This window comes from Carcharodon carcharias, chromosome 7, assembly GCF_017639515.1.
Source record: "Carcharodon carcharias isolate sCarCar2 chromosome 7, sCarCar2.pri, whole genome shotgun sequence".
NCBI classification, from domain to species: domain Eukaryota; kingdom Metazoa; phylum Chordata; class Chondrichthyes; order Lamniformes; family Lamnidae; genus Carcharodon; species Carcharodon carcharias.
The window spans coordinates 18057083-18069551 of NC_054473.1; the positions used below are offsets into that span (position 1 = coordinate 18057083).

Consider the following 12469-nt stretch of genomic DNA (forward strand, 5'->3'; position numbering starts at 1 on the left):
CACTGTGGGTGTACCTACACCACATGGACTGCAGCGGTTCAAGAGAGCAACTCACCCACCACATTCTCAAGGGCAACTAAGGATGGGCAACAGATGCTGGTCTGGCCAGCAATGCGCGCATCCCATGAATGAATTTTTTTTAAATCTAATTGAGGATATAATTTCACAATTCCTCACTCTTCCTGTAATGCCCCTTTGTTGTCTATGATTCCTAGGGCAGAAAACTGGTTTATATAAGCCATTGTCGCCTTGTGGCTCAGAGTTCTTGGTGAGATTGTGTTACTGGGATCACATTACATGCTCGCTGACTTACACAGGCATCCATGTTAAGCAATGACTCATTTTTAAAATTCTCATCCTTGTTGTCAACTGCTCCATCGTTTCACTCCTCCCAACCTCTGTAACCTCTATTGGTGGCCGGGCTTTCAGCTGCCAAGGCCTTCAGCTCTGGAATTCCCTCCCAAACCTCTCTGCCTTGCTACATCTCTCCCCTTCCCCCTCCCCACCCCCCCCCACCACACCACCCCCCCAAACACTTTAAGAAACTCCATAAAACCTACCTCTTTGATCAAGTTTTTGATCACCTACCTTAATATCTCCTTATGTGACTCAGTGTCAAATTTTATGGACAATGCCCCTGTAAATGCCATATAAGTACAAGCTATTGCTGGTAATGATAAAAAAAACCCACTAGCCTTTACACTGCCGAAAAGGAAATCATCATTGCCTGGGTTTGCACAGGGTTGCTTATGGACAAAACTCTTGGTTGCAAAGATGTATTAACAATTTAGGATCCCCGAGTCCTCTCCTGCAGATTGCACTGACCACAAGGATTAGCAGAGACAGAGGGAAAACACTGAGGGAGAAATTGTAACTTAATTGCAGGAATGACCTTCCACTGTTTAAAGATAGCATCCTTCTGAAATTCAAGTCAATGTTTTGAATAGATTTAGCAGCAAGTGCAGCAAAATGTAATCAGTCTGAATCCAGGTCTAGTTCGTCGTCAGTAGTGTCGATTGCTGGATAAGGCTGGTTGCTCTCCAAATTCACATAATTTACTTGCAAGTTGATGTAATGTTCTCCTTTCAGCATAGATTGAATCGTTTCGATTTCATAGACAATCTCAGTAAATTTTGGACGCATTTCTGGCTTTGGATCCCAGCAACGCAGCATAATGTCGAACCTGAGTAAGGAAGAGGGTTGTTAAAATAAAGCATGGCCTCTGAGTCACGTTATAACGCTAGATCATTTGGATTTCTCAATGGGCATGATGTGTAATGGAGTATTCACACCACGTTTCTACCAAACCTTCCCAATTCCATTACTCATGAATTATTCCATGCAAGTTTTCACCATTACAGTTGAAGGCTCATTGACCAATAGGAGGCAGCATTTTCCACACTGTTTGCAGCTTAAAGAAGTGCAGGCAAAGTTTAAGGCACTTCCTCCTTCTCACCTTTGCCCCACGTTTGACACATTCAACGTCAAAACTGAAGTCAGAATGCAAGGCATGCGAGTGGGAGCATTTTTCATGGAGAAATTGAAGCAAATCAGTGTCAGACTTAAAAATAATTATAACGGGCTGGATTTTCACGTCACCTAGGAGACAGGGTTAGAGGATGGGAAGGGAGGAGTTTGGGGGGGGTGCTGACTGGAAAATAGCCATAAACTTCATCAGATCTGCCCCACCGATGCATTCCTATCTCGTGTATCTCGTGGGGACTTTCCCGGGGTCAGATTGGGAATGGGGGTAGGGGGGTGCTGCACACTCCCTGGAAGCCGACAACCAAATAATGATCCAGCCTGGTCATTTCAGTGTTTATCTCTTGGAACGAGCCTTCAGTTTTGAAAGGAAAGAGAGAGAGGGGCAGGCTTGAGGAGCTGAATGGCCTACTCCTGCTCTTATTTCTTATGTTCTTATATTATGTTCTTATGTATAAAACACTTACAGCTCATCCGGACAGTATTCTGGCTGAGGTAATCTTCTCCCTTTTAACAAGTATCTCGTAATGTCATAAGGATCTATTTCTGGGTAGGGCGGTGCCCCTCGAGTTAGCAGCTCCCACAGCAGCACTCCAAAGGACCACTAAATATAACAATAGCAACAGATAAACCTGTAAATAGCTGTAGAAATTACACAAAGTCACACTCATTAAAGATGGATTCCAGTGGTGTGCATGATATCAATGAGGTTCGATCCTCTTACCGTCTGCCATTCTTCCAATATTCTACAGTGTGATTAAAAATATAGTTTCCGGTTTAATTTTTTCTGGGAAGGTGTCAGTTAACATATTTGTGCAAAAGTCCTGTAAGTGCTATGTGAATAGTTATAGACCCATTCCATCTAGTTGACTACTAGGTTAATGATGTCTCGAAATGGTTCACTATGGAATTTTACACAAACATTTTCTGCACAGCTTCAGTCGATTAAGCAAAACGAAGGAGCGCAACTATAAGTTGAAGAGGACAGGTTTCAGATTACTTCGCTGGGAAGTGAGGGGTCTTTCGAAGAGCCGAACAAGGGAGAATTCAGGGGTAAGTAGCTTCCATCTCTCTAAGGTCAAATTGGGCAATCGTTGTATATAAAGACAGACCAGACTTGCCAACAGTTTTCTCCCAGCCTCCAGATTTTACATGTTTCTATGAATTGCAAACTAATTGTGTCCCACATCTAGGGCAGGGTTTTCCCATTGGCGAGCAGGGGGCGGGTCCTGCTCGCCGACGCGTAAAATGACGCGTGGTGAGGTCGGGCGGAACTCCCAACATCACCGCGCCCTATTTAAATTTTCCGATAGGCGGGGGCGTGGCAAAATCAGCTGTGCACCCGCCGACCTGTCAATGGCCAATTGAGGCCATTGACAGACCCATTAAACTAATCAGTGGACCTGCCCTTAAGGTTGGCGGGAAGGCCAGAAACCCCGGTGGGAATTAGAAAAAGCATGAAACCTCATCTGTGGGCGGGATGAGGTTTCGTGTAGGTTTTTAAAAAATTTTAGTAAAGCGTTTGGAAAAATTATGGACATGGCCCAACTCATGTGACAGTGTCACATGAGGGGACATGTTAGGGAAATTTTATTTTTCTATTTTTAGCTTTTTTACATTTGGAGTTGATCTCCCTGAGGCAGCACTTAGCCTCAGGGAGACAAGCACGTTCTTTCATGCGCATGCGATTGTGGGATCCCCCCCGCGCCTGTGCATGCCCGCCCTTCAACTTCGCCCCCAATGTGGCGGGGTGGGGGGGGAGAATCCTGGCCCTAGGCTCTAACTATGATATGATCAGAGTGTAGGTGAATATGCAGTCATACTCACTGCACACGACATATTTTGGTCTTTACTAAGTTCTACAAATAGCAAGGCAACAGGTTTGTGGTTTCATAGAAGAATGGATGGAATTGGAATCCTCAACACAAACCAGTAAAAAAAAACATGCAATCTCATGTAATAAAAATAGAATTTTTCCAATCGCCAAAGCAACAGTAGTAATGCCCACGGAGTGCACTGGAATCCTAGCAGGGTCAGGAGGAAACGTATAGATCATGTTTCTCATCTTCTCACTCTCCCAAGAATCATTTTTGCACTGCTCCCAGTTTTGGAGGCTTGGAAGCAGCTCGTCCACCCACAACTTCAATTGGGGAATAGTGTGTGACACGGAACTACTTTGCAAGAGAAGCACACTGTACAACATGAAACATTGTCAGGAGGCAGCCCAGGCTTCAGTCTCAAACGTCCAGCTCGTTTCTGTATCATGATGAGAGAACACAGCTCACAGCACTGATCCCCTACGCAAGAACAAACAACTTATTTATTTATTTATTCTTTCGTGGGATGTGGGTGTCACTGGCAAGGCCAGCACTTGTTGCCCATCCCTAATTAGAAACATAGAAACATAGAAAATAGGAGCAGAGTCGTTCAGCTCTTTGAACCTGCTCTGCCGTTCAATATGGTCATGGCTGATCCTCTATCTCAACGCCATACTCGCACACCCTCCAAATACCCCATGACACCTTTAGAGTCTAGAAATCTATCTATTTCCTTTGTAAATATATTCAGTGACTTGGTCTCCACAGCCATCAGTGGTAGAGAATTCCATAGGTTCACCACCTTCTGAGTGAAGAAGTTTCTTCTCATCTCAGTCCTAAATGACTTACCCCATATCCTGAGACTGTGACCCCTTGTTCTAGACTCCCCCACAGCCAGAGGAAACATCATGCCTGCATCCAGCCTGTCCATCCCTGTCAGAATTTTATACATTTCAATGAGATCCCCTCTCACTCTTCTAAACTCCAGTGAATAGGCCTAGTCAGCCCAATCTCTCCTCATACGACCACCCTGCAATCCCAGGAATCAGTCTGGTGAAACTTCACTGCACTCCCTCTAAGGCAAGTAAATCATTTTTTAGGTAAGGAGATCAAAACTGCGCCCAATACTCCAGGTGTGGTCTCACCAAGGTCCTCTACAGCTGCAGTAAGGCATCCTTGCTCCTGTACTCATTTCCTTTCGAAATGAAGGCCAACATACCATTTGTCTTCTTAACTGTTTGCTGCACCTGCATGCTTGCTTTCAGTGATTGGTGATAAGGACACCCAGGTCCCTTTGTACATCAACACTTCTCAATCTATCACCATTTAAGTAACAGTCTGCCATTTTGTTTTTCCCAATGAAGTGGATAACTTCACACTAATCCATGTTATACTGCATCTGTATTTCCCCACTCACTCAACCTGTTTGGATCACCTTGAAGACTTCTTAACACCCTCCTCATTGCTCACATTCTCACCAAGTTTCATGTCATCAGCAAACTTGGAATTATTACATGTGGTTCCCTCATCCAAATCATTGATATACATTGTGAATAGCTGGGGCCCAAACACTGATCCCTGAGATACCCCATTAGTCACCATCTGCAACTCCAAAAAACACCCGTTTATTCCTACTCTGTTTCCTGTGTGCTAACCAATTCTCAATCTATGCCAATATATTACCCCCAATCCCATGTGCTTTAATTTTACACACTAACCTCTTATGGTGGGGCTTTATCAAAAGCTTTCTGAACATCCAAATACACCACAACCACTGGTTCTCCCTTATCAATTCTGCTAGCTAATGTCCTCAAAAAAACTCCAGTAGGTTTGTAATTGCCCTTGAGCTGAGTAGCTTTTTGGGCCATTTCAGAGGGCAGTTAAGAGTCAACTGCACTGTTGTGGATCTGAAGTCACATGGAGGACAGCCCAGGTAAGTGAACCAGATGGGTTTTTAAGACAATCCATGTTCATGGTCACCATTGCTGAGGCTAGCTTTTAATTCCAGATTTTATTAATTGAATATAAATTCCACCAGCTGCCATGGTGGGATTGTGAACCCATATTCCCTAAGCATTAGCCTAGGCCTCTGGATTACTGGTCCAGTGACATTAACGTTATGCCACAGTCTCCCCTAAACTCACACGTGTATAGTGTCTTTATTGTAGTAAAACATCCCAAGACACAGCACATTGATCATTTCAATTATGCCAGCCTAAGGAAGCATCAAATGGAGGAAAAGCTAGTCTTTCATCCCTCCAGCGCAGTACTGGTGGCTGAGTAGCACTGGTGCAAGCCAGGCAGCATGAATACATCATATCATCAGTTTGGTGAGGCAAAACCCAAGGATAAGAGAAAAGAAAAGCTTTACACCCCAGCGTGTTATTCTATGAAATAAGGAATTACTATTACAGGATGACAATAATAGAAGTGCCCAACAGAATATCTGAAAACCTACCACATCAGATTTAGTGGTGAATTTTTGAGTCTGCAAACTTTCAAGTGCCATCCATTTCACAGGTAATTTGGCTCTCCGATGGTCTTGAATGCTGTAATACTCTTTGTCCAGCACATCCCGTGCCATTCCAAAGTCTGCCACCTTCACCACGTAGGACTCATCCAGCCTAAAGTATTCAAAGAAAAACACAAGTCAACAATGGGGGGCAGCTCTCGCTCCATAAACAGGAAATCTCAATGGTCAGTCCTTAAAGAAATCCCATCTATATCCCTTTTCAAAAAAAAAATCAGCCTTTGCCTTTCCTGGACAAGCTACCTCACCTGATAGTAATCAACAGACCAGGAAATGTGTCCAATTCCTGTACTCAGGCATTTGATGCTGAAAGACACATTACTGATCGCTCAAGGCAGCAGTTAGTAGCATTTTTACTTCTCAGTTGTCAAGGTTTAAGTCCCATTCCAGGCAATTTTCCACAGACCCCCATCTCTCTCCGTTAGAGAGAGACAATTAGTTATACAGCTTGAAGGGCACCACTCCACGTCAGCATGGGGCAAGGCAAGGAGACAGGCCTCAACGCACTCCCAGAGCTGGTATAGGGTTTGAACCCATAGGGCAGAATTTTCCCTTGTCAAGTGGGCGCGCGCCCGACTCAAACGGGAGAAAAATAACGCGCGATGACATCGGAGGAGAGTCCCAACATCATTGTGCATTTGCGCGATATTTCAGTCAGCGGGCGTGTGCGGGAGTCGGCAGTGCGCCCGCTGACAATTTTGCAAGGGCTGTTAAACCCATTAATTAATTAAATTTAGTTCAATTTTTCCCTGCCCGTCAAACCTTACGGTTGGCGGGCGGGTAAATAGTCCAAGCGGCCTTTGCATTTTTGCGAAACCTCGTCCACGGGCGGGATGAGGTTTCGACCAGCGATTTGAAAAAAAAACTTTTACAACTCATTTTTAACGGGTCCCTGCTCATGTGACAGAGTCACATAGGGGAACATGTTGTCCTTATTTTCCAGTTGTTTATTTATAATGTTAAAAATCTTCAGCTCCCTGAGGCAGTTCTGTGCCTCCAGGGGGAGCTTTCACTGAGCCTTCACCTCTGCGCATGCCCCTCTACCACCACCGTACCACCACCACCCACCCCACCGCCACCCCCCCCAACCCCCGCCAACCCAGGCAGCGCTGAGCGTTTCAGCGTGCGATTCATGCTGGCTGGACGTTAATTGGTCAGCCAGCATTAAATCGCCGTCAGGGCTCGATCGCGGGCAGCAGTCGATTTTGCAGCCCCTCCCTGGCCCGCCCGCTGCGCCCAGCCGACAAGGTAAAAATCCTGCCCATACCGTTGGCATCATTCTACGCCACACTCCAGCCCACCCAGCCAACTGAGCTAACCAACCCCCCAGTACACGAGCGCAAAAATCAATACTGACACTGCACTGCCAGGATTGAGAGGGTGCTGCACTGTCAGAGGTGCTGTCTTTCAGGTGAGGCCCCGTTTGCTCTCTTAAGTGGATGCAGGAGATCCCATGGCACTATTTTAAAGAAGAGCAGGTGAATAATCCCTGGTGTAAAATCAGAAAATGCTGGAAAAACTCAGCAGCCCTGGCAGCATCTGTGGAGAGAGAAATGGAGTTAAAGCTTCAAGTCCATATGACCCTCCTTCACAGACAGAGTCATATGGACTCGAAACGTTAATTCCGTTTCTCTCCGCAGATACCACCTGACCTGGTGAGTTTTTCCAGCATTTTCTATTTTGATTTCTGATTTCCAGCATCTGCATTATTTTGCTTTTATCTTAATTATCCCCAGTGTCCTGGCCAATACTTATTCCACAGTCAATGCCACAAAAACAGATTATCTGGTCATTATCACATTGCTGTTTGTGGGAGCTTGCTATGCACAAATTGGCTGCCGCATTCCCTACATTACAACTGAGTACACTTTAAAAAACACTTAATTAACTGTAAAGTGCTTTGCGACACCTGGTGGTCATGAAAAATGTAAATGCAAGTCTTTCTTTAATGTATATAGCTTGACCTTGTCAAACTTCAGAGCCCTCCACCCAATTTTCTTTTTCATGAGCATCACTAACAAGTCCAGCATTTGTAGCCCCTCCCTAATTGCCCTTGAACTATGTGGCTTGTCAGGCCATTCCAGAGGGCAATTAAGAGTAAACCACATTGCTGTGGATCTGGAGTCACACATAAACCAGACCAGGTAAGGATAGCAGATTTCCTTAGGACATTAGTGAACCAGATAGGTTCTTATGACGATCAATGATAGTTTCATGGTCACCATCACTGAGACTAGCTTTATATTCTACATTTATTAATTGAATTCAAATTCCACCAGCTGCCTTGATGGGATTTGAACACGTGTCCCTTGTCACCAGGAGCATTAACCTGGATTATTAGTCTAACAGCAATGCCACTCTGCCACCATCTCCCCTTAAAACTGACTGCACTATCCACAGGCCAACTATTTGATGTTAATCTCATGTGCAAAAGGATAACTGCAATAAATAAAATTTACTTTGAAAGGGTTACTCATCACTTCTTTATTCCTGAGCTAATTTTCTCTCTTTGTGTCCTAAAGTGAAGGATCTTTGCTGGACATCTGGTTCCTCACTGGCCTCTACTACTCTACTAACTTGAACAAGGAGCCTCGGGAGTAAGTGATGGTAAATTATTCAAATCAGCAAAGGCATCATAGAGCCTAATGCTGTGCATTTGCCATATGTGGGCATATGCATCTTTCAACAGTAACCTAGAGCTGATTTTCCCCTCTCCTGGACAATGATATTGTGGTTAATTGAAGGCAGCCAAACTCAGAACTCAACATGGTGAGCTAACTCAGTACAGACAAAGAGCCTTCCAGGATTTATCCTTGGCAGTGCTTTTACTGACTAGTTACTGAAGGAAATACTGTGTTAATTTTGCTTTAGGAAAGATATAGCGTTGAATGCTGTATTCTCAGTGAAATCGTTTTGTAAACTTTAAACACCAGGGAGAATGTAAAAAAGGATATACTAGAGAGGTTAAGGAAAGCGGACTTCAAAATCAAACGTAAATCACTCATAATCTCTCCCTGTACAATGGGCTTTCAACGTGATAATTTACTAATGTACTTACATGCAATTTCTCGCTGCAAGATCTCTATGAACAAATTTCTTTAGTGCGAGGTACTCCATTCCCTTGGCAACCTGTAGCCCAAAGCCTATTAAATCTTTCACTGTTGGATTCTGCATATAAAATAGGAAAAATACAAACATCTGCAATCAGGATCAAAACTCAATAGATACTGAAGACCTGCCTGTAATCCTCCATCAATGCCAATCCACACTGGCTATATTAATACAATTTTTTTTTAACTATCCTTTCCTGCTGCTTTCCCTAGACCATACGTCTCCTATGCCTGACTAGGCTTGGAGCCAGAGCTCCTGTTTTGTAGTCCTATATTCTTTATTTTCTTTATTCTTTCATGGGATGTTGGGGATCACTACAAAGCCAGCATTTGTTGCCCATCCCCATCCCCAATTGCCCTGGACTGAACACTTCAGGGGCAGTTAAGAGTCAATCACATTACTGTAGGTCTGGAATCACACGTAGACCAGACGTGGTAAGGGTGGCAGATTTTCTTCCCTAACGGACATTCGTGAACCAGATAGGTCTTCACAGCGATTGATGATAGTTTCATGGTCACCACTACTGAGACTAGCTTTCAATCAGGGGAGGCAGTGGCATAGTGATGTTGTCACTGGACTAATATTCCAGAGAATCAGGGGGATTCAGGAGTTCTGGGGACCTGGGTTTGAATCGTGCCTCGGTAGATGGTGAAACTTGAATTCCATAAAAATCTGGAGTTAAAAGCCTAATGATGACCATGAAATGGTTGCCATAAAAACCCATTTACTAATGTCCTTTAGGGAATCCTACATGTGACTCCAGACCTACAGCAATGTGATTGACTCTTAAATGACCTCTGAACAAGGGCAGATAGGGGTGCCCACATCCTATGAATGAATTTTTTTTTTAAATCCTGTGTATTAAGTGAATTCAAATTCCAACTACTGCTGTAGTGGGATTTGAACACATGCCCCCACAGTGTTAGGATTCCTAGTTCAGCAGCATCATCACTACCATCTCCTCCTGCCATTCTATGTTGGGCAATAGGAAGTGTGGGGGCCTCTTCCGGAATGAGTTCCAGCTGCCTTCCCGTTTATTAAGATGAGGCAGCTGGAACTCACTTAGACATCTGGTTTAGATCAGGGACTCAGTGGAGTGGTGATTAAAAACTGTATTCTTGAAAAGTAAACATCACTAAAAAGCTGTAAAAAAAAAAACAGCTTGCACTTTACAAGATCAGTATAAAGGGACAAGGAGATAATTTAACGGGTGGCTGGGAATTTGTTACAAGGCACAAGAGAGTCAACAAGTTCCAATGAAGACCTAACCTGTGCCCCTTCCTCAGAGCCTCACATTATTTATAGACAGCTACACTCTTGATCTTTTCTTAAATTTATAGAAAATAGTTGGCAGTGTAGCAAAGATCAGATACTGCATGTTTAATGCTGAACTCTGCCACTCTGTGGTATTCTCCTCAAAAGCAATATTTATTTTTTTTCATTTGTTTATGGGAAGTGCCCAGCCTTAATTGCCTGTGTTCAGAGGCAATTTAAGAGTCAACCACATTGCTGTGAGTCTGGAGTCTCATGTAGGCCAGACCAAATAAGGACGGTAAACTTTTAATTCCAGATTTTTGTTGAGTTCAAATTCCACCATCTACTGTGGTGGGATTCAAACCCCAGAGGATTATCCTGTGTCTCTGGATTTTCAGTCCAGTAACCATACCACTACACCAGCACCACTGCCTCCCTTCTTATTGTGATATACTGCGTTGGAACCTTGTCATCTGTGCCTCATCAATGGTCGTAGTGACAACTCATACAATAACATAGTTAATGATCCTAGCACAATTTGTAAATTGGAAGACATTTAGTAGTTGACACCCAATGACGTGGCTAGGATGTAGATCATTATTTAGGCAAATAATAGATTGCAGGGCTGTGACCCCTGAATACTAGAGTCACTGCTCTTTACACCATACTTGCACAAAATAAGCTCTTGTCTCGCTTAGTCATGCCATTATAGATAGATTAGAATCCCTGTTACTTTTTTTAAAATTCATTCATGAGATATGGGTGTCACTGGCTAGACCAGCATTTATTTCCCATCCCTAATTGCCTCATTCAGGGAGCAGTTAAGAGTCACCTGGAGGCTGGATTTCCTTCCCTAAAGGACATTAGTGAACCAGGTGGGTTTTTAACAACAATTGGCAATGGTTTCCTGATCATCAGACTTTTAATTCCAGATCTTTATTGAATTCAAATTTCACCAGCTGGGATTTGAACCCAGGTCCCCAGAGGATTACCCTGGGTCACTTGTCCAGTGACAATACCACTATGCCACCACCTCCCCCAAAAACACAGGGAGGAGGGAAATGGATGGAGATTTTCAAACTAAACTTCAGTTAGGGTGTTTATGGTCCAGGAGCAGGAGGGAGTTTTAATTTCTGAGAATAATGCAAAGCTGTCACTATCAGATTGGCCACACATTGTTTGCACTATGGATAAAATCACCCGAGTGTCTGAAAACGATAGGGTAGTGTGCTGACCCATGCCATCACCCTGCTCCTCCTATCATTTTATACTGCTACAGTTTAATTGGTCATTACTTACTCGCCTCTCCTGACGGATAAAATGCCGGAGATCTCCATGCTTCATATATGGTAACACTACCAATGGTAACCCTTCCATAGGAAGGAAAACTCCCAGCAAAGATAGGACATTTTCATGGTGGAAATCCTTCATGATAATCCCTTCTTTCAAAAACTGCTCAACCTCTTCAACATCTGAAATTCCTATTGAGAAACCACAACACATAAGGACGATTATGCTGCATGAAGCAGACTGAAATTTTACTTTGCTTTTTTATTCAAATGTGAGCGTTTTGTATACTTTGTATGTGCCTGCACAATGAACTCTCCTCAACTAGGAGTTGGACTGAGACTTGCGCTCTATGGCCTGGAAATTCTTGGGGCCCCACTCCTGCCAGTATCACAGAAATATAAGCATCATTAGGACACAGAAGGAGGCCATTCAGTCAGTCGAGTCCATGCTGGCTCTCTATAGAGCGATCTAGTCGGTCCCCTTCCCCCGCTCTACCCATGTAGCCCTGCAACAGCTTAATTAGTCATTACTTGCTTCTCGTACGGATAAAATGCCAGAGATCTCCATGCTTCATATATGGGAAGTGCCTATCCAATTTACTGCATAAAAAGGTTCTTCCTCACAACCACTCTGTTTATTTTGCCCAAAACCTTAAATCTGTGTCCCCTAGTCCTTGTTCAATCAGCTTTCCTTTTTCTACCTAATCTAAACCTGTCATAATCTTGTACATCTCTATCAAATTTCCCCTCAAACTCCTTTGCTCCAAGAGCAATCCCAGCTTTTCCAACCTAACCTTATAGCTAAAATCCCTCAGCCCTGGAATCATCCTGGTAAATTTCCTCTGCACCCTCGCAATGACCTTCAGATCCTTCGGAAAATATGGTGACCAAAATTGGATGCAACACTCTAGTTGGGGCCTAACCAGAGCTTTATAAAAGGTCAGCATAACTTCACTGCTTCTGTACTCAGTACCTCTATTTATGAA

The 12469-nt window shown here is 43.7% G+C and overlaps 1 protein-coding gene across 2 annotated transcripts in view; it reads right to left on the reverse strand.

Annotated features, from left to right (window-relative positions):
* Window positions 1-601: 601 nt before the first annotated feature.
* The window catches only part of mst1rb (macrophage stimulating 1 receptor b), a 138230-nt gene continuing 126362 nt past the window's right edge, over window positions 602-12469 (reverse strand). For both annotated transcript variants that reach the window (XM_041190791.1, XM_041190790.1), the window contains exons 17-21: window positions 11494-11675; window positions 8888-8997; window positions 5758-5923; window positions 1950-2086; window positions 602-1183 (exon numbers count right to left, since the gene is read on the reverse strand). In XM_041190791.1, the coding sequence (XP_041046725.1) occupies window positions 976-1183; window positions 1950-2086; window positions 5758-5923; window positions 8888-8997; window positions 11494-11675 (803 nt within the window). In that variant the 3' untranslated portion in view covers window positions 602-975. The remainder of the gene's footprint in view (window positions 1184-1949; window positions 2087-5757; window positions 5924-8887; window positions 8998-11493; window positions 11676-12469) is intronic.